We start from the raw sequence: 26,512 nt of genomic DNA, 5'->3' as shown, positions 1-26,512 counted from the left end.
TTTATTTGGTTGTTGTTTTACGCCACACCAAACAATATTCAAGACGGCGCTCTGTGAATAATCGAGTCTGGACCAGACCTGTTCTCTACCCGGATCATCACGGTTCAGGATTATAAGCGATGGTACAGAACTTTATATAAGTAAAGCTAAATAAACATAATGATACTGACAAGATGAAATAATACACACCAAATATGTTTCTTACCTTTTCTGAATTTTGCAATAGCCCTTCTTTTTCACCACAATGATAACAGCAACAGCGATAAAGCATGCCCCACTGAGACAGGACAAGCCAATAGCAATGATCTTCCATTGGGGTTCTATAAACAAAAACAAATAGTGCATAGCTACATGTACATGGTTTGTAAGAACCATCGGCCCAGTGGCGAACAACTTTAACCGTTCATTTGATTTGGCTGTGCACTAATGTGTCATGGGGATGTAGAGACTAAAATGCGACTATCGCCCTAACAAATATATTTAGAACAGGACGTGAACAGATGTACAAACGTACAACTGTTACGGGAACTAGTGTGACATGCAGCAGTGAGAACTTCTGCGCCACGGAGGTGATTGGTTCAAAACATCCCTATCTACATTTTTCAAGAAATTAAATCAAATTATTTGATGCTGAATTATTGTATGTATCAAACAAAAATACTTTAACCTAAGCATGAAGTAATGTTAGTCACGATGTTAAGCAGTGACCTCACAACGTATGGGGTTGTATTTTTTTAATTAATGATGGGTCGGTTATAACTTATTACCATCAGTAAATTACTGATATCATCTAAAATCTTATTCACAAGTCAAAATCAAAGCCGAAGTTCAGAAAAGTCCGAGTTCAGAAAATGAGTTCTGATAAAACATTTATATAATTGGAGTAAACGGCACCACATTTGTTCCCAGTATGTGTGAGGTATTCCTGAGAAATCTGTGGTACCTAATGACATGATGGTGGACATGGCTTTTCCTATGTGTTGCAACGTAAGATGAGTGTCATTGGACCATTGCGAGGAATCCCCAAAACCAGAAGGAAGAGATGGAAAGTTACTTGAAGTTTGTGATGACCCCAAACAGACAAAAGAACCAGATGAGACAAGACCTCCTGAGAAAGAAGACACACGTCCATTTCATCTCGTTTCATTAGCACGCCCATTCGGTGGTTGAAGTCAACAAATATTGTCCTTGAAACATTGAAGGCGATTCCCATGCACATAAGGATGTAGCATTACTTGAAATGCGCGAAAACCATTGAAGACACCAAGACAGATGAAATGATTGACAGCTGGTGAGACAAAGACAACTGAGAAAGAATACACACATTCAGCTCACCTCGTGCAATTGGCGCCCATCCGGTGGATGAACACGACAAGTGGAAGCTTAAGCAATTGGTCGTTTTGTGATGACTTTGAGTTTTATTAAGATTAGAGTTAGTCTCGAAATTATTAAGATCAAATGTCATGACCATCTCATAAGCCTTCAGCTCCATAATCCTGAAGAACTCAAAAGGTACACGGACAAAGACTAAACTAACTTTCGTGCGAGGAAAATTGACTTCTCTCAAAGTTGAATACACCAAGAATTATCGAACCACGTTTAATAATACACAATCGTCGATGTGAATCTGATGAGACCAAAATGAATACAAATATCTCTGATGAATATGTTTTATTTGGATGTCCATGTTTGCATAGAAACATAACTGCCTTTGTATTCTGCTTCCATGTGATCAAATGCAAAGAAACCCTCAAAAAGATCTGGAAGTGAAACATGAAAAGTACGAAAACAACAGGGGGAAGGGTATTTCAAAATGGCTAAACAGTGATGATCATAAATAGTTTAGATATGACATGTTATGGGCACTTTGCAATCTTGTTGCTGCTATTTTCCATACCTTCCATATACTTTACTAGTTGTACCCAAGAACAAGGTCACGACAATGATTACTGTTACAGAGATGACAGGAAAAGTAGAAAAATAGCCATTTTTGTTAATTAATTGAGATTAATATAAGGTTTAGCAGCACGATGTTTGCCTCAATTTTATTTTAAGATACACCATCAGAATATGGACCATTATAATTCTTCAATCAGTTTTTACCAGAATTCGTTTACTCACATATATCAATATTACAGATTTCGTAGTTTGTTAAAGCAATAACATCGCTATTCATATTACAATATATATGGAAATATAAAACGTCAACGCCAGAAAATCAACAATTATCTCGATAATCTGCCTACACAAATTTCATTAAACGCATATGAATTGATATAAACGTTAGGTTCAAACCGAATATACTACAACATGAAATCAAAATTGTCAATTTTTTCTATACAAGATTTTTATATGACTTATCTCCCAGAGGCCAAGCAGATTCAAATTATTGTTAGCAGCTTTTAATTTGAACCTTCTTTATTGCAACTTACCATGATCACGTTCAGAGTCCGCCTCCTCATCTGAAAATGTTTCGAAATTAAAATAATTACTGCTGATGGTTTAAATGGTATACATATAATGAAAAATCGATATTGATATTCGTTGCATTTATCTATGCAAATGGTTTGATAATTTAACATAATCCGAACCAAGTTATAGATACATGATTTGTGTTACACTCATCAAAACATGAATTTTGAAATAAAGGATCGATGATTACATTAATTTTATGACTGATTTATGTCAAGATAACATGTAGTAGAATAATAGATTATATTAACAGTTTCGGATAAATTGGTGTTTTCTGAGCCACATGTGATGATAGAATAGATCTGTGAGGGAGTGAGTGTAACGCTGCTTTAAACAATATTTCAGTTATATCATGTTGGAGGAAAGTTAGAGGTGATGCTTGTCGAGCACTGCGAAGGATCATAATGCAAGCGAACCTGAGCGAATAATCATCAGAACCTGACAAGCCTAGGGGAATCAATTTAGAATATAGCAAAACGGTGCAAGCACCAATAACTGGACTCTGTTGTTTTATATATCTAATACTTATACACCTGATGAAATCACTTGTTTATTTAAGAATTGACGTTCACTTTGTGTGAGTTCATTGGAGTATGAACCTTCATAGAGTGAGGGCCAAACTGTATGAACGTCCATTGTGCTCATTCACTATTTACTTAATATCTGCAAAAGTTCAAAATATATAAAAATATTAGAATTATGAAAATGTTTAAGCAAAGCCTTTGATATTAGCATGTAGATGAGGGGCATGAGATGGATAGCACATGCAGGCTTTGCTAACGTTTAGACATGTATTCATGCAGCATCACAGTCATTCGTTCCTTCCGTCACTCCACCATACATGGGTGATACAAGCAATGAAATGATGGGTACATTTACACACAGAAACTGAGATGCTTGGAAACGTAGCTGTATTATGATGATGAATTACAACGTGAAAACAGGAATGTAAGGAATATAACCCCATCCACACACGTGGAATCCTTGAATTATGGATTAGTTCGAATGACCTAATTCCCACTGATTTTTCATCAACTACGGAAGTTGTTTCAACAAACTTGCCCAAATACTGAAGCAGTGCACATGGTAAATCTCATTCATATCCTCAATTTTCAAATGGTAATGATGCTATGATGTTGAATATTTACTCAGTAAGGACTCGTTTTGAAATCCATATATGGTGTCTCCGTCGTGATATCGCTAGGATATTGCTACAATTTTGTTACCATGGATAAAGCATGATTCACCAGTAACTATATTTGTTTTCAAATCCTTATGAATCACATGAGGGCTTGTCTAAATTAAGAAAATAGACATTTCTGACCCACTTAAAGTGACGTTATATTATCAGGTGAGGTGAAATGGGGTTTAACGTCCCGTCCAAGATTTTTGCACTTATATAGCGAGGTGCTTGCACCCCCAAGACCACAGAGGTGGTCTGTTATATTATTAAATCACATCACTGACTCATGGCCATTTTTTTAACTAAAAGTGAGTCTATCAAATGGTGTACAACCTACCTGTACACTGTCTGACATCATCCGCTCCCACACCAGGAGTTGTCGTACTTGACGGACACCTTCGGCATGACGCGCTGGCTGCTTCATGTTGATAAGTGCCTTTCTCGCACAACACGCACTTGCCGCTCACCTCCTTTGTTCCCGGGGGACATTGTCCTGAACAGATGGAAGAATATTGCAACGTTCGACAATTCCAGAGTTCTAAGCATAACCTTTCAGCATGGCGTTTTGTATGTGGAAAGAGGTGGTTATACGAAAATGTTGCATACAAAATGTCATTTATATTTTTAAATTAATTTGAGCTTCATACAAATTTAAAACAAAAGAAGGAAACTAATAGTGGAACTCAATGAAAGTGACTGGACTGACCACAGACACCCTCTGTGGGCGTGTTTCCAGATGGACAGATGGTCAATGACGTCGTCGACATTGAATTTGTATCGACCTGGTAGGTGGTGCCATCTATGGTAAGTGGCAACAGTGTGTTGCTGCTGTTAACGAGTGTTTGGACAGAAAGTTCGGACTTCATGAGTTTGTTCAGGTAGTTGGTAAGGCCTGTAGTAACTGCAAAAAAAGAGTTAAAGACAGGGAGTTACATGACTTGAAAAGACAATTTGTTGCAAAAAATGTTGGAACGTAGTATCACTGTTTTGGGGATTTGTATATATTTGTGTTAACCAAATTGAAGCAGGAACTATTCTACAGATTTACATTCGAATCATATAGATTCAATACAATTAATGTGAACAATTACCTATGTTATTTTCGACGAATTCTGTGAGATCAAGAGAGTCCGAGTCGCCCATGATGGTGGAAATAAGTATTGACACAACAGTGGACGTTGTCGACCTCTTATTGACTCCATTGTTATTGCAATTGTTGATTGAAACTGACGTTGTGCAAATGCTCTCCTGGACACATGGCAAGACATCAGTATTTCCCGAAACTTGGGATTTGATTTCATCGGATCGAGTATTACCAGACGAACATGGTAGGTCTTGGTATGTGACTGTGTGGGTTACGTCATACCGGGTGGCCCCCATAGCAGCTAAATATGAGATGAAAAAAATGAACCATCATGATATTGATTAACTCGTCTAAAGGTCACAATATGAAATTACCAAAAATTCACAGGGCGTATTGCTTTAACGTTGGATGAGGGGCGGTGGTGAAGACAATGGTTACAGGGTTTGATTGTGATGCCCAAGCCCGGTATTGATTTCAGTACATGAACAGAATGTGTGATGCCAATTACTGTGTCCCCCGTCGTGATATTTGATGGAATATTACTAAAATCGGGGCAAATATGTATTTTATGCGTCAACACCAGAGAATAACCAGTTTCTGTTCTTCAACAAAATTGATATTTGTATTATGAATTGTATATTTATATACTTATCCTATCTCAAACTATGCACTATGCATTTCTCTTTCTTCTTTCGATTCTGAGTGGAAACGTATCTGAAATAAAAGTTTCCAGCTTCTAAAGTTAATTAACCCTGTCATACCTCACATCGCCATGGTCACCGGACGGGTGGACATGGACGGGTGGGCATATAACGTGTGAGATAGGATAAGTATATAAATATACAATTTATAATCAAATTTTCAAATTTTTAAACTTATCCTATCTCACACTATGCATTTTCTCCCACGGTCGGATGGTGGGGCGCAACTCCCTTGTCTTTAGATCTCAAACGTAGGATATTTACGAGGAAGCTGGATCTTAACAGTGGTACAATACTTAATACAGTAACACAGTTAAGTGTCGTAAGACAAAAAACAACAAAAAACAAAAAACTCGTAGACGGGATAAGAAGAACACTCTCAAAGAATGTTGAGATCCTGATACGCGAACAATTGAAACACAATAAGTCGGGTACAATATGTGTAACATGTTCAAACGTAATCAAGCGTTATCGCATGTCGAAAACGAACGAGTACGACTTATATTCGACAGAGTATACATCCAGTCGTCGAATCTACAAGACGGGGTATTCTTATCTCCAGAGGACGATAGGTTGGACCCGCTCGGCATCTCTTTTTTCGCTTTGTCAAACCTTCAATCATGTCAGTGATTGAATCGATGGGTAAAAAACGAGAAGAGGAAACGATCAACAATATCCACAAAAGGATCATCGATCCGTTACTCAACACACATACCTAAAGTAGAGGTGCTTGAAATAAGGGATCGGGACACCGAAATTGGCCGCATCCAATGACAACTTCAAGTTGAAGACCAAGGTCTCTACAGACGAGTGAGTATACCCTCCAACCGGATCGCAGTCTGGGAAGCCCGAATGAATACAATAAACACCAATAATCATGACAAATGTTTATTATGAATAGAGATGGATGTAATGTAATGAAAATCTGGTAATACATCTCCCTATCTGCGCAGGTGTGTCTTGGAGATCTGTTGTGCGAGTACCAAGGGTCCAAACTGGTGAAGGCCTTGAACGTCCATCACTGAGATGTCTCGGAGGTAATGGGATGTGAACACGGTATCGGATTTCCAAAAACATCCCTCCATAAATGCGGTCAAAAGCAATCACAGTGAAGTGCCATGGTAGAAGCGACAGCATGGGTTTCGTGAGGATTAGATGCGACTTGAGCAGGTAGGCCAGCGAAGTAGGCTCGAAGGATCACTAAGCGTATCCAAAACGAGATTGTGGTAAGGGATACTTCCGTAGTAGCTGCTGCAGAGAGCGGGATGAGTAACCTCTTACGTAATCGACGAAGTGGTTTCTCCGCTTCCAGATAGATTCGAAGTGCACGTACCGGACACAACGATATGTCTTCATCAGGGTTTAATAGGGCAGTCAACGGTGGGATATTGAATAGTCGATCGGGTTGACCAGGGAGTTGATTTTTGGCGATGAAATCCCATCGTAGTCCAAAAAAAAAATTTCCCATGTGCAGTTCGTTCGAAACGCACTCTGTTGACGTCTAAAGAGTGAATTTCACTCACTCGAGCCGCCGTTGCAAGGGCCAGACGGAAAACTGTCTTCAAAGAAATGTGTTCGAAATCTTTCTCGGCGAGAGGTTCGAAGATGGAGAAGTATGATGTTTAGATCCCAAGTTGGTGGTCGAACACGTGATGTTTGGTTACGATCTGATCAATGATTGTAATTCGGCGATTGTAGAAATCTTAGTGCCCGTTGTAGTTGCGATGAAAGAACTGACAGGTAGCTAGACTCGAACCTTTTAGTTTACGAGATTATCGAAGATAGTGAAGGTATTCAGCAATTTGTTGCGGGGATGCCATGGCAGGTGTGGAAATGTCATGTGAATGACAATACGATTCAAATGCCTTCCATTTATGGTCAAAAAGTGCTTTAGTAGATGACCTGTGCGCCCCCGCAATGGTCTTGACCAATAGTTCAGAATAACCCTTAGCTATCAATGATTTCTGTAAATGCGCCAAACGCATAGATTGAGGGTTGTTGGCGATGGATGATGGAACTAAGAGTGTGGTTGATGCCGAAGATCGTCCCTTAGAGGTAGATGGTAAAACTTTCTGTCTGCGAGATGAATGAGCGTTATGAACCAACTGCGTGTTGGCCAGTCGGGCGCGACCAAAAGTAGAGTGAGGCGATTGGTCGTTGATAACTTCTGTAGAACCCGATGTAGAATGCCGGTTGGGGGAAAGGCGTAAGCATGTAGTCCTTCCCATGGGATTGCTAACGCATCGTGGTCCCAGGCTAGGGGGTCTGGGATAGGAGATATGAACCAGGATAGCTGAGTATTGAAGCGGGTTGTGAAGAGGTCGACGTCTGGGCACGGAAATAACTGGCAAATCCACTGAAAAATCACGGGGTGTAGACCCCATTCCGTGGGAGATGGTTTGTCAGATCGGGACAGGGAGTTGGCTATGACGTTGGCGATGCCGGGAATATGTCTTCCTCGAACTTGAATGTTGAGTGAGGCGATCAGTTTGAAGAAGTCGAGTGCTAGAGATAGAAGTGACGTTGACTTGGTGGATCCCATCTTGTTTATGTACCACACGACCGATAGTGTGGAGGAATTAAGGAGTGTTGACCAATGAGACACTGCAAGAATCACTGCTTTGAATTCTAGATCGTTGATGTGAAGCTGGCTTTCTTCTAATGACCACCGCCCTACCACTTTTAGGTCTTGGCAATGAGCTCCCCATCCTACGGTCGAAGCGTCGATGAACAGTTGGAGGGTCAGGGTGAATGGTTGCAAGGAGATTCCTTTGCAAACATTTGATGGAGTTAACCACCATTTGAGGTGTGGGTGTAGATGGTTTGGAAGAGATATTAGAACCTGACAATCGTCGTCCTGAAGGAAGGGCTTGAGGAAGCACTGGATTGGCCGTAAATGAAGTTGACCTCTCTTGGTGAGGGCTTGTGCTGATATTAGGAGACCGAGAAGTTGTTTCCATTGACCTAAGGAAAGTGGCTGTTTGAGTGCCAATGGAACGAGGAGTTTGATTTTCTCCCAACGATCTTGGGGTACAAACATCTTGCCCAGACTCGTGTTGAAGAGGGCTCCGATGAACTGGAGACGTTGGAAGATTGTGTTGGAATAGTTTCTGACTATGTTGATGATGTTGATGATCCAACCTAGTTGATGAAGTAGGCGTTGAGAGAAATCGAGGTGATGAAGTAGAGTGTTCTAATCCTTGTTGGTTTGAATGCAGTCATCGATGTACGTTTCGAAGACGATGCCTCGAGTGTGTAGGAACCTGACGATGGGTTTTGTGAGGCGAGTAAATAGCCACGGGGCTCTGGCAGGATAGGGACGCGTCTTGTATATCTAGGCTGATCATGAAGTCGCCGGGATGTCGCCGGGATAAATAATCGGTCGTAGTAGAGCGATTGAGGTCATGCGAAAGTGTGGAGGAGTTTCTAGGTATAGTTTGTTGAAGGTTTTCATGTTGAAGATGAGACGTAGTTGAGGACTGTTTTGTTCTTGGGAACCATAAAAATTGGAGAATAGAACCCTGGTGTCATTGGCTGAGTGCCCAGACACTCTATTACGTTCTTTACAAGCAACGTGTTTATGGCGTCTATGAGAACTGGAAGTTGTTTGGCTGGATACAGATGCTGAGGCGGTTTGCATGTCGTCGGAGGTGTGGTGGCAAGAGGTAGAGGATAACCTGTTTGTAGGAGACGAGACACATATGGGTCGTCTAGGATGGTCCAGTTTAAAGCGAACGTGCCTAGTCTTCCGCCTACGGGAGACGAGAAAATCGAAATGGCTGGAGTCGGAAGGTCCCAGTCGTTCTGTGGTTGTAGTGAGTCATTTGGGGTTAGTGTCTCCTGACTTAGGAGAGTTAGTGTTTCCTTTAGTCCCTGAAAAGGAGACGGAGCGTCCGCCTGATTTCCCTCCTCGCTGATGTTGGTGTGCTCGGCCACGGCCAAGAAAAGAAGCAGACCTATTACTCAAAACTTCTCTAAGGTCTTGTTTTACTCAAAACTTCTCTGAGGTCTTGTTGAGAAGGAGTAAAGGATGGTCGTCTTCGGTCTTTCCTTTGTTCTTCCAGTTGATTTCTCTGGAGACGAAGTAAGTCAACAGTGACTTGCAGAGAAGTGTGTCTTTGGACTCCATGGGCGACCTCCTGTATGTGCCCAGCAAAAAGGGAGGTTGTTGACCATGGCATTTGGTACAGCCTGTTCTTAAATTGATCATCCCATGAGTAATGTTGTAACACCCCCCATCTACGAAGAGAAGTGATAGATCCCGCATGGTGGGCAAGGAGGTCTAGTACAGCTGTCGTTTTATCCTGGATGAGGGTCACAGCACCTCGAACACAGGATTCTTCCGAGAAAGATGCATGAGCTAGAGCCGATGAAAGTGATTCAGTTGCTGATAAAATAGTGGAGACCAACGGGAGGGTCCTTCGAACAGTGGTGTCGAGGTGAACGAGGTCCCTGTCATCCACCGAAGAAGCTGAGTACAGACGCTTAGGAGCTAATGTTGCGATGTCACCATCTAGTTCGGGAGCAATCGTAGACAAGCCAAGAGCCCCTGCGTCCGCCAATACAAAATTGGTGGCCATATCCTGTAGGACTGGTCTCGGAGGGAGTGTGATGTTCAGCGACGAGGCTGAAGGCACAACAAATGATGATAAAGCGTCCTCCGTTGAAGTGCTTTTTAACAGTTGTAACTTATCTGCTATCCATGATGCATGATTCTGGTGGTTGGTCCACTGAAAGGGATGTAGAGGGTGATCGGGCCGATCTCTCTTTCTTGACCGGTGTTTTCTTGGCTTTCGTGGATTTTTCTGCAGTCTTAGAAAGACGATCTGACAACCGACGCCGACATTTATGCAGGTAAAGTTTGAAGGATTCATCTGGTAGATCGGAGCAGAGCCCGCAATGCTCTAAAAACTGCATAATCCACGACAATCCAAACATTGGGCATGAGGGTCAGACGGAGAGAAAACACGTCGGCACAAAGTGCAGACAGGTCTCCGTGTTGACTTCTCGTCCATTATGAAGAATAACTATCCCAAACAGGGACATAAGTAAATGTGCAGGCAATTAGACGACAAAAATATGAAGATCGCTTGCAAGTGAAAAAGAAAAACCCAAAATGGATTCCTGTAATAACAACACGTCACCACTGCATGGCGATTTGAAAGAGAATGAGTTGACTGGGATAGACACGTGATCAGTGCAAGAAGGTCAACCAGCATGCATAGCGCACATGACCCAGATCTGGGAGGTGACCGTGGCGATGTGAGGTATGACAGGGTTAATTAACTTTAGAAGCTGGAAACTTTTATTTCAGATACGTTTCCACTCAGAATCGAAAGAAGAAATGCATAGTGCATAGTTTGAGATAGGATAAGTTTAAAAATTACATTTCATTGGGCATAAAAGGCAAAGTAGCAAAGAAATTTAAAGGAATGGATTCGGCAAACACTGTAATGTCACTCACCTACTCAGCATCATAGAATGAAAAGAAGTGTGGGGATTGATGGTTTGCAATTGCAGAAAGCTTTTGAACCACCTGGTCTTGTTCATTGAATCCGGTATACACTCTTAAGTGCAGTGGAAAAATGGTTTACTTATTTCAAGACATTTTCTTACTGACATACATGTAGACCATATCATGCTTATCTTAATAAGTTAAGTGTTCAAGAATGGACTTCAGGAATCACATATGTATATCGCTATGGAGACCATTTAAGAAGTAGCAAAGGTACTAGGTTGACTGCTGTGAACTGTTGCACTATTAAATTGTTTACGCTTCCTCTACATCTTCTTGTATGTAACAATTAGGAGTAAGTGATTTTGCTTTACGCCGTTTTAGCAATATTCTGGCAATATCACGTTGTGGATAATAATTATGATAAGATATGACAAGAGAAGATATCAATATGTTCTACCTCAGGACACTTGTGACATATATGACATATGGAATCAACTCACTTTGACATGCGGGAGGCCTGGCATTACTCTTGTGTTCCTGGTGGTTCCACACGTAGTCGCTGCCTGCACCACACTCGTACACAGGCAGGGGTTTCTCAGAGAACACCATGTCCCCCCGGCATGTGATGGTGCATCTAGTGTAGCCATCGGATTCTGTACAGTTCTTCAAATTTCCAGAGGACAGGCGAAGGACAGGACACTCTGAAGTTGAAATCAACTTTAACAACATGCATGGCAAAAGTTATTAACTTGTTACTTTTTAGGAAACCATTGTGATATATCATTCGCAGACTCGTTAAAGCTCAAAACAAATGATAGCATTTAACAAACACCCAGAAATATGACTTTGAATTATTATCGTTTCTGTCACTGCGGTTCTTGATATAATTGTATATGTATCTGCCTGTCAGTAACATCTAGAGTGCATACTGACACCGTACCCGGACAAGCGTCTGTATTACATTGTTCCGTCTCTGCAGAAACCCCATCACATGTGTCACCATCCACGTCAGGGGGCGGGCTGTCACACTGACGACTTCGGGACCTGGTTCCTCCTCCACAAGACGCTGAACACTCCGTATTCTTTGACCAATCTCCCCAGTTACCATTCACTTCAAGAAGAGATTTGAGTACTTTTACAAAGACATGTGTGAATATGTATCATTCTCATTCTTGTATACATTATTTGCAGGCTCGCATAACTCTGGTTCTGGTTCCAAGTGCATACTCTTTTGTTGGTTACATGATCTTAATGGTTACAAAATACATTTCATGACAAATGTTTGTACTCCTTTCAGACGTACTGTAGCAGGTATTCTTGTACTTGTTGTATTAGAACATGAAATCTGTATATATCAATGTCAATGATGTAACGCTTATTACGAAATTTATTTACAAACCTACAAGTTCCTGACACAATTCACCCTTGAAACCCTTCAGGCACTGACATGTGTAGTTTCCGTTTCCGTTCTCACAGATGGCGTTGTTCTGACACTCGTGATGTGCGCAGTGGTCCGGTGGGACGTTACACGTGACCCCAGTCCAGCTATCTTGACAGTCACATGTGAACCCTTCCAACTCATCCTTGCAGGGATGGGAGCCACAAGGGTTGTCAACGCAGCCATCAACAGCTGCAAGAGAAGGTCATTTCCTTGTACACATCTCACAAGAAATTTATGCAAGACATTAGGTTGTGAATAACATATTTTTCAAAGCAACTCTTAAATGTAAAACTAAACTATATGCACCACAGAAGACAGAAGTGGAAGTACAGTTCACCATACAATAATAGGGCGAGACCACCACTGCTCTTGTGGTTAATAGTTACTCGGATACGATACATATACCTTTTAAAAATAGACCTTTTTATTGATAACGTTCAATTTGTTATTTTATACCTCTATATGACTGTGCATAGAATGCGTAAAATAAATTAAATTTCTCACCATCACACTGACTTGGTACAATAAGATTTGTACCATTCTTTATGAACGTCAACACTGATTCTTGTAGCGTGGATACACAGGATGAAGACTGGGCTTGTATGTCATCAAGGGATGCAACTCTCTCAATAATGTTGATACCGCTCTGTGTGACGTCTGAATTGAAAATGTATTCTTTTACACTGAGAGTATCAATAAAACAAGAACACACTATTTGAGATATGGCGGGTTGCTGTCGGCACGTGACATATACACATTGCAGGAACATAAGATCTTATTGTTATGGCAAACTACACAAAGTAGTACATGTAAATACCTCCATTTCCTGATACGATGGCAACACTGCTGTCACGTGGAACAATAGGGGTCGTTAGGGACGCCATATTATCTGAGTAAACAGCGTTTCCATTCAGATAGAGAGCGATGTTCTTGCTGCTGCCATCTAAGGCCAAGGTCAGGTGTTGCCAGCGGTTTGTTGGAGGGGTCACACCTGTATCTACAGAGTTCCTATTTTGAAAATAAATCTACAGTGAACAACCAAGTCTTTGCTTAAACATCTGTGTTTTCTGCTACCACATATGTAAATGTAAACAGTACCAACTGAATATATTTTCTTGACCATGTCACTCATTTCATGTACATTTATGAAATTCATAGTCTCATGGGTAATAAAACATGTTTTAAATATTGACAATGATATTGATATATAATACTCTTGTATATTCAGGAAAACATTGTTGTTGATTGAAAGTTCCATGACATATTTTAAATATTGACAATGATATTGATATATAATACCCTTGTATATTCAGTAAAAAATAGTTGGTGATTGAAAGTTCCATGACAGTGTTCCGGTCAGTGTCGGTGATGCGTGTCAGGGTGTGTCCAAGGCTTGTGTCCAGACGGTACCAGAAATACATGGTCAGGACGCTCAGGTCCGAGCTGATATTACCGAACACGGTCTCCGTGTTAGCATGAACCTTCAGGTCAAAAGCTGAATAAGAAATTACAGAGAATTTCATCGCATTTTGACGTACACTCTAAACAGAACAATAACAATTCCCAGTAACCTTCTATCTGCCTATATGCCACTTTTTAGCCCTTTACTACCTCTTTGAGTAGCTTACCTCAGTGAGGATATGCTGATCGTGGGTTAAACCCTGACCAGCATCCCTGGTTTACCAGCACAATATTCAGTGGGGATTTCTGGTTTATTATAACTGTTCCCCCATCAACCTATGTTTGTCATTCACAGTAACTGCTATCTGCCGCTGTGTCCTTGTGTTGAATTTAGTCACGTATGTTGAATCGCGTCTCTAAATCGTGCCAGGATCCGCTGATAGTGGGTGTAGTTGGAAGATTCTCCAGGATTATGATCCTCGGTTTACCGGCACCAAACCCCCTGGGTTTCCCTGAACGTCTTCCTTCGACATTCAACTGACGCACCTGATGTAACTTGTGTTTCTTATGCGTTAACCGCTATTGATAGCTCATGGCATTCCACATCTGCTGCCAACACAACCTTACCAACACAGGAGCTAGCGTTGTGAGACCCCTGTGGTGATGTAGTGCCGGTCGGACATGACGAGCACGACGTCATCGCAACAGCTTCTTGATACGTCCCAGGAGAACATGGAGTGCAGGGCGCCATGCCGTCCATCGAGAAGGAACCTTCAGTACAGGTATCTACACACAGAAGTATATGTTTTATTATTAATTATCATATCATAATCATATTTATTTGATGTACTGCCTTCGGCCCATAGACATCTCCATAACATCATTAAAATTGTTATGAATGCGATGCATATTTATTAACCAATCGTCATTGGTTTTCTGCACAACCTGCACAGATTAATCGTAAACACACATGAGCGAATTAAAACATGATTATATTGTATGATAATGTCACGTGATCTAGTCGTATAACTCACCAATACAATCGTTGACAGATCTGGATGCGGTTGATCGTGTCGACTTTCCCTCGCCACACGGTTTACAGGCATCAGAAAATCCTTCATCAGTATAGGTGCCAACAGGACAAGACACGCAGTTTCCCGAGCCTGCTACTACATACGTTCCTGTGGAGCAGCCAGCTGAATAAGATGTAGGATTTCTATTAATGAGTGAATGAAGCTACTGTTGCTTATGTCACGCACATTAATAAACAGGGTTCCATCATAAGCAAAAAGGACACATTTTCCGATTGCAGAAATGTTGCGCAAAGGATAAGACTATTACGTTCTCGTATAAAAATGAATATATTTCTTGTGAAAAGTGGATAAATTATAACCATAGAACATAAAGAACATCATTTTGCGTAGGTTATATATATGTTTGTGAGTATGATCAATAATAGGAATACAGATCTAGAGGGTCTTTGTGTGTGTAATAATAATATGAATACAGTGTGCCTCTTACAACATGAGACCCAGATAAGAATAGGTCTTCAGCAACCCTTGCTTGCCGTAACAGGCAAGTATGCTTGTCGTAAGAGGCGACGAACAGGATCGGGTGGTCAGACTCGCAGACATGGTTGATGCGTGTCATTGTATCCCATTTGCTTAGATCGATTCTCATGATATCATTTACTGAATTGTCTGGTCAGACGCGATTACTTACAGACCGCCGCCATATATACCTGGTATTTTTGCTGAGAGCGGCGTTAAACAACAAAGAAACAAATCTTACAGCATGAGACGTGTTTGTAGTTTTCAGCAGTTCCAAAAGGACATGAAAAAGCTGCATATCCTGGATAAAAGGAGTCGGCTTGTGTGTTTAGCCCATACGCAGCCATACTCAGGCCTCCACCGTCAAGCATCTGGTCAATGGCAGAATTGACATTGTCTAGATCGCCCTCCACCCTTGTTCTTGCAGCCTCTGCATCTTCTTTGGAACCTATATTGAATGGCACAATAACTTCGAAAGTTATGACAGTTTGAACTGTTGATCTTTTGACTTTCGTGAGGAAAATCTCTGAAGCTGTTTTTTTGACAAAGCGCTTTCTTCTGCCGATGTCTCCGCATTTTATATTCACAAATTCCACACGGCATTCAGGCACTGCGGCTCCACATACATCAGTGAAGCTTTTGCTTGAGTTGAGAATATGGATGAACTTCTGTGCGATTTCAAGCTGAGTGTTGTTGTCATGGCAGGATCCAGAGTAGTAGAAAAACTCACTGTCCAGTTTCATGCTTCCAGGTCTTCGTGTCCCTAAAGATAATGCAGTGACACATTTACTCAAATATCCACCATCAACACATTTAATTCATGAATCAGAAGTTGCGGATGGACGTTGCACAACTCATTTTTATTGGGGGATATGAACGAGAGTCAGCATGAACTAACTGAAAACATATTTTTATATACTGACGGAAACAAGTAACTTTTCTTCGTCTGAAGGTCAATAAATATATCTATATTCTGAATTTGAATAATTCATCTCACAATACATATAAATCCTTCATTTTAAGGTGGTGATTTACAATTTGCACACACATGTTAATGTGCAGGGACCAATTTGGATGCTTGATTGTTTGGTCGGAGCATGATACTCACACACGTGGTTTTTGTAATGTGACCAGCAAACAATGATTCTTTAGCTACCATGTAATTGTGAAATACTTTTGGTATGCTATATAATGCTTATGCAATGCCGTGGCAACCTGTTAAATGAACATCTACACGCCGTGGGTATGTTGCAAACGGAAATGGCGCAAATCGCCAAATATTTTAATGTTCATCGAACCACAATATCATCTCTTTGGAGACGTTATCTGCAGCAGGGAACATTCATGTCAACGTCACTGCAACAAGACAACCATATTCGGTTTGTTCATTTGCGGAATCGATACCAAACTGCCACATTAATCGGGTTAATTCCTGTGTTGAGGCAGAACCGTACGTAATCGGTTGGGAGAGCACAACATCCGGCCCGACGTCCTAATTAATGTAGGCAGATATCAATATACTCGGTAAATGAATAAAAAGTTAATTCAGTGAAATCAGAGTGAGAGTGGAGTTGCGCGTGACGAAGGTCAAGACGAAGCCCTGAAACAAACAGTATAGAAGTTGATGTCCAAAAAGGTTTCATGCTCTGTCAACTTCTAAATGCCTACCAAAGACAATAACAGAACAAATGTGAATTGCAATAATGTCTGTACAAGTATACTCACTATCACAGTCCAGGATGTTGTCGTCTGGAAACCATTTGCCACTTTGTTGTCCACAAGTGTATATGTCCGGTACGTCCCTTGCTACATCATAATTCTCGTTACACAACATGGAACACATGCTACCACCACTTCCCCAGCCGTCACATGCGAGGGCTCCATTCTTTGGTACCGCCAGGTCGGGACAACTTGTATCTTACAACAAAAGTATAACAACAATGACCAGAAACTCTTCATGTCTATTTAACAGAGAAATAACAGTTCACTACAGTGTAACAGTTTACAGTACTTTAAACACTATTTCAGCGATAGTGGGTGAATGAGTTTTAGGCCGCTATAAGCATTTTTCCCGCAATATCAGGGCGCGGGACACAATATCATGGCGTGGGCAGTTGTGACAGAAAATATCCAACCGATACGGTAAGTCAACGGCCGTTGTGGATCCATGACTAAAGAAAAAGGAGTAAGGGTGAGTGCACAGTGCCCAAATCAATAAGTGAACAAAGACAGGAAGACTGATACGCAAGATCCCTTTGGATCTGCAAGAAGGTGTTGATAACAAGCTGAGGATTCCTTAGCTAATTCTGCAGCCATTCCCAGATGACACCCTACCCACGTGTGGGAACACATTACAGGAAAGGAGAGGTCCACAACATCAACCCATTGTTAATGAAATCCTTACTTCTACAAAACGGTTTAAAGGCATCTGCAGCCCACGTCCACGAGGCTGTTGCGGGGAAGACATTGGGGTCTTTCTGACAGAGGATGGAGTCAGGTCCCTGCAAGGGGAAGCCGGAGTGGCAGGAGAGGGAGCAGGAAAAGCCGTAGCCGTAGCCGTCGGGGCAGTCGTACCTCAGCTTGTCGATGGGATCCTGGAGGTCCGGCTCTGGACAGTACAGACCTAAACGAAACAATGGCTATTTAACCCCCACAAATAAACGTCATTCCCCGATGTGTTACTATTAACTTGTGAATCAGCCAAACTGGAAGGCATAACAATTCCAGGCCCGGAACGAACATGGATAGAATGATCTGTCAGCCTTTCCATAACTGATCTTATCACAATGTCCAAAAGTAAAGGGTTGCAAACGTTTTTGTTCATGTTTCCAAGAAATTCGTCACTTCTACAAAAATCTGCATAACTCGTTTCCACAATATTCCAAGTGTATTCATTTTGGTAATATTATCGTTCCCTGGTTTGGAAATCCCAAAGTGTGGACATTTTGGAAATGTTTTGGTAGAGAGCTACAAATTACAGTGCAAGGACACGTCTATCAAGTCGTCTTTTGTTTACAGAAGCATTTAAACAAGTGAAAATCATAACATTGGAAACAGCACGAACATGTTTGGAATCTTCGCTCTAAATCTCTAAATTGAAATTCCCTCCCCAAGAACGTTCGTTTGCATTCCCTTATGCATTATATTTGTTCATCTGAGTAAACTTACCATTGATGTTCACTCTAAATGAACACTGATCTGTATTCCCTTCCGCATCTGTTGCTGTCAGTCTAACCTTCGTTTCGCCCAATTCAAAGGCTGCTCCTGACTGGTGGCTTCCTGTGATTGTGACCCCTGATCCTGAATTGTCACTTACAGTCGGGTCATCCCACGTGACTACCTTTCCCCCGCCTTTCTTTTCAGCGTAATCTTCTACGTCATCGGGGCAGCCGTTAGTGAATGATGGTGGAGTGACATCTGAAACAAGGATGAAGGTACAGGTTTCGTACCTGATGCTCTACCTTTGACATCAATTTTTCAAAATATACGTTTTGTATTTCTAGTGTTCATTTAACTATAAATATAATGTGAAGAAGTTTGAAACAACTAGTATAAAAATCCCATTTTCTTTCACAAAAATATTTTATTTCTGGATAAGCAATCTCCCACACCCTACACCACACCCAACTCTCTACACTACACCCAAACCCAACACCACATCCCACAACCTACACTACACCCACACTCACTACCCATTCCCGGATTATTGTGCGGCTCCTGTATCTACGTGTGATCTACAGTATGTTCGCGGATATTGCCGACACGGTACAACAGAACAGATACAAGAGTCCTCCGTTGTATTGAAGACAAATATGACCGTGAAACAACGAAATAACTCTGTGATCATCATTCTTTTCCGGTTGGGAGAGAGTGGGTAAGGGAAATTGGTCAAATGTCTATCTAAACATTATTGCAGTTCTATGGCAGTGTGGCAGGTCGTAGAAAAGGGTAACCAACAAGCATAGGTTTTTGTGCTGGTAAAATCATGATGTGGACGAATCTAAGATCTGAACCTTTCATCCTGAGGATCCTTGCATGGCTCTAGTCAGCCACAATGCCCCCAGTGAACGCAACTAATACTTAATCACACATACCAGCACAGGTACCAGGCGGAGTCCAGTGCCCTGTTGCCAGGCATGTGCTCATCATCATCCCTCGTGGTTCAAAGCCCCTGTTGCAGCTCATTAAGCAGTATGTGCCGTACACGACGTCCCCGAGACACGTCAGCTGGCCGTTAGTCACAGTAGGTGGGGTACCACAGGACACAGCTGTGAACAGCGGAAAGGTAGATAACACTTGTAATTAGACGCTTCACCTTAGTCAACAGTATATCAAAGCCACATATATGGGATACTCACTGTGCCATGATCAAAAGCAAAGACAATCTTGATAAATTTTACGCAGCTGCTTTTGCAACGCTAAATGTAGTCTGAAAACCCTTCAGAAAATTCAACAAATCACGTTATTCATGAAATATATAACGGCAACGCCAGAGACGAAACAAAATCCATTGAGCGTTAAAGGCAAAATAGGTTGAAAATCAAATGAGTGCACCATTGAATATCAGTAAAAACACCAGGTGTTCGCGAAAACGGTATGCATGTCCTGCCCTCCCGGTAGCACTGCCACTCACCCAGTTTGCATAGTGTGTATGTGTTTGTTGCTAGTACTGCTCAGTAGCACTTCTGCCATGGCACGGCGGCATGTAAACAAACTTGATAATCAAGTGATGGACCCCAAATCCATTCACGTGCCAGCAAACATTGGACAGTCCGAACTGAACTTGCCCCACCTCATGATCTAGGTAAATTCTAAGGTAAATCATTTCAGCATAGAAAGCTAGGTACGATGTTGGAAAAGCGCCGATTACAACATCTTCATTCAACAGGACTGCCAGTCAACTTGTATTGGGTTTTACAAGGCGGTACCTGGCCAATCAATGACAATGATATAGAAATACTACTGTGCCCCTACCTTTACACCTTGGCTCAACACCCGACCAGGTCCCTTCTACACACGTGATGGAGCTAGTACCGTCCACGTTGTGGCCGTCGTCACAGTCGAAGGTGCACACAGATCCTGATATGTCCCTGTTGGTACAGTGGAGGCGTCCATTGCGAGGGTACATCAAAGGGGAGCAGTGGATCGCTACAACAGAAGGGATTAACAGTTGGTCGCCACTCTACCTGATGTTAACATGAGGGGGGTACGAGCTTTACGGGTTTGCACAAACCAGGACTGAAGGTCGTTGGATGTGCAAGAAAGTTCAGCTCGTACAGTCGCGTACACATGCAACGAATTTGTCGGTTTCACGTTCACACGTTAAAAGGACATATTTTCGTTGACGTATTTGTGTGTGACAATTAAATATATCTTGTGACCGCCTTCTGATCCTTACAGGCCGGTCAGTGGACTTCTAAATGTTTTTTTCCAAGACGGGGACTGGCAACGTCATGATAATAGTGAAATGAATAAATATCCTTTATTGGCTTCGGCAGGGATTGCCTCTGGGGCATAGCCTATGTGAAACAATGCACCTTGAAGATTGGACTGTTTTCCTGGTCCAGTAGATAGAGTGTCCGCCCGGAGAGCGCAAGTTCGGTGGTTCGATCCCGGTCGCGTCATACCAAAATACATTTTGAAGATGGTACATGTCACCCTGCAGGGCATTCGGCATTAAAGAGATAAAACAAGAACTGGTTGGCTTGGAGACAGTATACTGCGCCATGCTGCAGAATGGTGCCTTAGTGGGCTAGCTCTATAAACTAAATCCTGACTATTACACACACACACACACACACACACACACACACACACACACACACACACACACACACACACACACACACACACACACACACACACACACACACACACACACACACACACACGCACACACACACACACACACTCATCGTAACTTACTGTGCACTGAGAAGAGAATTTCACAGTCAGCTGACAGTCCACCACTGTCCACAACTCTGTACTTGATGAAGTGTGTTGACGCAATGAACTCACTACCTGGAGCCAACCCAGATCTCTTAGGCCTGCAACATTGTTTCATACGTGTGTTAGCAGTAACATAGTTATACTTGGTTTAAATTATACTTGGTTAAATTATCAGGATTCTTTTCTCTGCCATGTCTGTTGGTCCATTTCAGCAAGGAGATGAGTGGGTTCGCGTGTTAAAGCACATTTGCGAGGCTTGGAACGTAATTATGAAATAAACGACTCGTGGTCGTTGTTTATCGTACAATAAAACACTGCAGGGAGAATAAAACATGAGTGACACACGTGGTTAATTCTCCCTGCAGTGTTTTATTGTGCGATAAACAACTACACTGAGTCGTACATTTCTTATATGAGATATCAACATTATGTACCGCCCCTTTAAGGGTATTGATAAAATGCACAAGCTTTAAAAATATTTACCCAAATTTTAATAATGATGGCTCCCTGAACATAATCCGACTTCGGAAATGTCGGACAAGTCCATTTTTTTGAACAGGTTGGTTAAGTTTGGTATCTCGAATCTCCAGAAATGACGTCTTGAAAAAACAATGTTTTATCGTGAAATAAACCACGCTTTGCTCTTTATTGTTCTTTGCTATTTATCGCGTAGCTGTGTTATAAACCGAGGGCCAAAAGAAACGTTAACAACATTAACTGATTTGACACTTTGAAACAAAGATGCCAACCTGTTCAAAAACAGTAAAGAACACATCTCACGAATACAGCCTTCATGTTCTCTGTCGTTCTTTGCACGTGCTTTGCGGATTTTGGGAGATATTGGTGTTTTTCAGCAATTTGTTAAAACATCCCTTCCCAAATTATCGTGCAATTTCCGGGTATAAATTACGCACGGATCTGTTCCCTATCATTGGTTGCGATGATTAACACCAACGAACATGCCAAGGCTGACCGCTGTCCAGAGGGAGAGAGCCATAGGTATGCTGCAGATGGGAGCGACACAGAGCGGTTGCCATTAACATGAACGGCTCCAAGATGACCATTAGCAGACTGGTCGCACGTCTCCGACCGACTGGCAGAACCGCAGACAGACCACGGAGTGGCAGAGCAAAGGTCACGACCCCGCAGGATGACCGCTTTTTACGGGTACTTCATCTGAGGAACAGATTTCTTACTGTGACGTCATCAGCTGCCAACAGCTTAGGACATCCGGTCAGCAGACAAACAGTGACCAGACGACTACGACATTATGGTCTCCGGGCTTATCGCCCTTTCAGGGGCATGACTTTGACCCGTCAACAGCGACGTGCCAGATTGACGTGGTGCAGGCAAACTCAGCGATGGCAACAAAGGGAATGGCGGCGAGTGCTGTTTAGTGATGAGAGCAGGTTCCAACTCTTCAAACCTGATGGGCGTACGCGAGTTTATCGACGACGTGGTGAACGCACGGCTCCTTGTTGTGTCCAGGAGGTGGAACCTTACGGGGGCGGAAGTGTGATGGTCTGGGGCGGCATTTGCGTGGACGAGAAGACGGAACTTGTCAGCATCGAAGGCAATCTGACAGCACAACGCTACATTGACAATATCTTACGGGCAGTGGTTCTTCCTTTCATCCAGCGTCAACAACGGACGGTGTTCCAACAAGATAACGCCACACCCCATAAAGCCCGTATTACTAGAGACTTCCTCAACGCCAACAACGTATTTGTAAAACGTTTCATGTATTGACTTTTCAGCCAAACCTCTTTTTAACATCCATTTTAAAAAACTTTTATTCTGCAATATCATTTTCATTCATAATTATTCTTGGTGTTTTAAAAGATCCGTAAATCATGTAATACAAATATGAAATACATTGATTGGTAAATGCGTAGATTTACGGATCAAGGAGATTTATAGTAAAATACAATGATTTTGTATCAAATACCTTTAGATCAAAGTCTAAACATTCATGTGAATAGTGTTTCCTCAAATGATGAGGCGTAGGAAGAATATGCAATTAAACATATATTTGATCGGAATGTCATTTTGGTGCTGAAAAGTTGTTTGCTAAGTTGTTAATACAGTTGTAAAACGTCTCGAGTGTTGAGACACTAAGAATGTTACACGAAGGAGAACCTTAGACTGCCATCCTCCGTATCCGTTCCTGTCGGTTCTGTCCAAGTAACCACCATAGTGTCTCCCGTCTTGGCGTATTGAGGCCCAACGTACGGACACTCAATCTGGGGGAACGTGTTTGGAGGTGGACCTCCTCCTCCTGATGGATAAATACCAGTACCATGTGATCAAAGGCCCAAGAAATTCCTGTCATATTTCAATTGTCACAATTAAGATTTGTGTGTGAATGATTAATCAGAAGAAGGACACCATGGTCTTTCTAACGATGTTCAATCTTGTTAGATTCTAAGTTTCTAATGTCAAATAATGTCTGTCTTGTTTTTGTATTCATGCTTTTTCAATTACCATCAATATCTCACTGCCTATTACGAAATGTGTTTGGCGCAGATATTCATTGACGTTTTCAATTTCCATTAGTTATGGTAATCAGAAAATGGCTGTCTTTGAGACTTGAGTAAGTTTGAAAGGGAAAGAAACTTTGACCTAGTCTGAAGAGTCTAGATAAGTGAATATTAAAACTCTAGAGGAGAGATCAATCTATACAGCAAGTTTATAGAGTACAAAGAATACGTTATTAAAGTTTCTTTCTTTTTATCGCAACTCGACTTTACGACAAACGTACGTCACACAAAGTACCATGATGCATATATACGTGTATGAACCGTTACAGCCCCAATTGACTCTATAGCTTATGATGATGATGATCCCCAGAATAAACAGCCCGTGTATCCTGACACGTCTATGAACAGAAAGTACTATTCTTATACCCCGTTCACATGCGCCTATTTACAAATTGTGTGGATATGTGCATACGTGTGTCGAAATACATACGTGAGTATACTTGTCATGTGAACGCGTTTGCTCAAGTGTGTATATTTACACCAGTAGCAAATTTGCATCATGTCTGGAGCAGGTGCAAATGTAAATGTAAATTTGCACTGTGTGTATATGTTGCAATGTGAACGTTTATGTCAACGTAAGACGATGATCTAATTAATATCTGTATTTTTGCCAACACCAAACAAATTGTCAACATTTGCCAACTTTTATGCGTTTACACACAATTGAGCGGACGGTATTTTCTTTTGGTTTCAAGAAGTCAAAACTTTGTGTGCAAATTAAAACACACATGTCAGTTCACGCGAACATTTTTGGTGAAGTAACTCTCTTCTCATTCACCTTTGATTGGAAAACAACCTGTTTTGTGCTGAAAGTGCCTTACACAATTTGCATACTTTATTTACACACCTAAGATGCTTTTCATGTGAACACATGGTAAATTTACATATACGCACATATGTATAGTTGTACGTGTGTAAAATATAGTAAACGTTGTGCAAGTAAACGGGGTATTAGACTGGTCATTCATCGATAGGGGAACGAGTCTTCTTGCAGGTTACGGAAAGGGGCAAGTGGTGACGAATGGACTAGGACAAGAAGCATTAACCTTGCGTGTAACTTAACCCGTACACTTGTCATATTGTAACAGGTTACTACTCGTTAATCAATTTGGCGTGACATAGTTTAACACCACTGCATTAGAAGCACAATAAACTCAAATAGATACACCAATGACAAGCCATATGTATAAACTCACACATTTGAATGATGACCACCTGCCCAAAATTCGAACTGGTTTTTGCAAGCGTACTTCTGGTTTCAAAATGAGGGATGTCCGTCTATAGTGGTCTCGTGCCATACTTTAAAAATATACATACCGTTATCACACAAAAACGTGCAGAAGATGTCGACAACTCCACCTATGGCGCCAATTACTGCTCCAACGACCCCCCAAAATCGCTTTTGTCTGTGATGTTGATCCTCCCGACGTTTTACCGAGCGAGCAAAGGATACCGGTACTGAAGTTACAAGTGGATGACGTGAGCCGGTTTAAGAGGTGGAAGGTTGGTATGGATGGGAGGTGGGTAAGTGGGTGCTATGGGTGGGTGAGTGAGTAAGTGGGAAAAAGCTTAAGGAACTAGGTTACCTGCTCCTCACAGCTTTGCCTACCCACCGACAGTAGGGGTGTCGGTGCGTCTATTAACAGAACTGGCTTCAGCCACACAGGTCAACAACCATCTGTTACAAAGCGTGAGCACGTTTGTTTTGTGGGTCGTAGTGAGTTTATCCTTTGTTGGGACATAAAGCATCTCACCCGAGTGTCCTTGGATGTCAAATATATAAACGAGTGTGGATATATTTGATAAAAAACAGTAGGGGGATATTATTATATATCACAGACCATCATTCTACCAACCTTTTCAGTTTGTAGACAGTATTAAGCAGTGTCTTAAGTGTAGAAAAGTACTGCTTACAACTTCAGTAGCAGAGATATTAGTGATATCATTTGATTGTGACGTCATGGTAATCAATGGCGTCACAATTTTCTGCAAAGTATTGTGAAGCAATTTCATTGTAGCGATCAATGCAGATATTGTTCGATCTCACCCAAGCGATATCTCCCGCGGGAGCCAGTTTTGGATGGTAATGGCATTACAACGATTTGTGATATATTTTATTGCTGGGATTCAAGACTCGGATATAACAATTCTCTTCAATTAGAATTATATATGTAAGACCTGTGAAATCACCACGGTTACGTAATAATTTCGTCTCACGGAAAAGGTGTGGGCAAGTGTGCTGACTGTGCCAAGTACTCCAGTCAAATTTGACACGACACAAAAAGACAGTAATAATAGTATATTGAAGTATCAAAAAGTTACGTGGTGCAAATTTTGGCTGCACAGTCTGGAAGACACTTAAAACCAAATGAACAGATCTAGCTGGCGATGTTGATGTCCAGGCAGTGCAAGCAGAAAGAGCTTATAATATATATTTAAAAGAATAAACCATAATCCAAGTGATATTCGGGATGTGATGATAATACTTATAGGAGAAAACGATATTGTTAAAGACTATGCAAACGCATTGTTGATACCAAAAAGCATATGTGCATAAACACAAAACCCCATGATTGTTTACAGAAATGACATTCACTAATAATCCACCAATATAATCATCACATCCTTTCTACCATATAGGATACATATAAGATCCCACCTGACGTGAGGTGAAAGTCGCTTTAACAACGGCCAATGGGGATTTTGGAAACATACATTTAAACCCAAAATGAG

General features: G+C 41.5%; 2 protein-coding genes across 2 annotated transcripts in view; one reads left to right on the top strand and one right to left on the bottom strand.

Moving 5' to 3' along the window:
- LOC139462218 (xylosyl- and glucuronyltransferase LARGE1-like) overlaps positions 1 to 26,512 on the top strand; it is a 472,136-nt gene that overhangs the window by 80,379 nt on the left and 365,245 nt on the right. The window lies entirely within an intron of this gene.
- The window catches only part of LOC139462215 (sushi, von Willebrand factor type A, EGF and pentraxin domain-containing protein 1-like), a 30,138-nt gene that overhangs the window by 622 nt on the left and 3,004 nt on the right, over positions 1 to 26,512 (bottom strand). Inside the window, exons 3-25 of the mRNA XM_071243809.1 lie at positions 25,097 to 25,237; positions 23,379 to 23,517; positions 21,216 to 21,337; positions 20,265 to 20,438; positions 19,385 to 19,558; positions 18,459 to 18,707; positions 17,695 to 17,913; positions 17,016 to 17,207; positions 15,532 to 16,053; positions 14,775 to 14,936; positions 14,368 to 14,526; positions 13,639 to 13,834; positions 13,157 to 13,347; positions 12,844 to 12,996; positions 12,298 to 12,528; positions 11,839 to 12,009; positions 11,399 to 11,599; positions 4,747 to 5,040; positions 4,362 to 4,556; positions 3,993 to 4,148; positions 3,720 to 3,725; positions 2,433 to 2,462; positions 206 to 320 (exon numbers count right to left, since the gene is read on the bottom strand). Coding sequence (XP_071099910.1) covers positions 206 to 320; positions 2,433 to 2,462; positions 3,720 to 3,725; positions 3,993 to 4,148; positions 4,362 to 4,556; positions 4,747 to 5,040; positions 11,399 to 11,599; positions 11,839 to 12,009; positions 12,298 to 12,528; positions 12,844 to 12,996; positions 13,157 to 13,347; positions 13,639 to 13,834; positions 14,368 to 14,526; positions 14,775 to 14,936; positions 15,532 to 16,053; positions 17,016 to 17,207; positions 17,695 to 17,913; positions 18,459 to 18,707; positions 19,385 to 19,558; positions 20,265 to 20,438; positions 21,216 to 21,337; positions 23,379 to 23,517; positions 25,097 to 25,237 — 4,192 coding nt within the window. The remainder of the gene's footprint in view (positions 1 to 205; positions 321 to 2,432; positions 2,463 to 3,719; positions 3,726 to 3,992; positions 4,149 to 4,361; positions 4,557 to 4,746; positions 5,041 to 11,398; positions 11,600 to 11,838; positions 12,010 to 12,297; positions 12,529 to 12,843; positions 12,997 to 13,156; positions 13,348 to 13,638; positions 13,835 to 14,367; positions 14,527 to 14,774; positions 14,937 to 15,531; positions 16,054 to 17,015; positions 17,208 to 17,694; positions 17,914 to 18,458; positions 18,708 to 19,384; positions 19,559 to 20,264; positions 20,439 to 21,215; positions 21,338 to 23,378; positions 23,518 to 25,096; positions 25,238 to 26,512) is intronic.

The sequence above is a fragment of the Haliotis cracherodii genome, unplaced genomic scaffold (assembly GCF_022045235.1).
Source record: "Haliotis cracherodii isolate W230 unplaced genomic scaffold, xgHalCrac1.p SCAF_15, whole genome shotgun sequence".
NCBI lineage: Eukaryota > Metazoa > Mollusca > Gastropoda > Lepetellida > Haliotidae > Haliotis > Haliotis cracherodii.
Note: the sequence above shows the minus strand (reverse complement) of the source record. Positions and strands in the feature narration are given on the sequence as shown.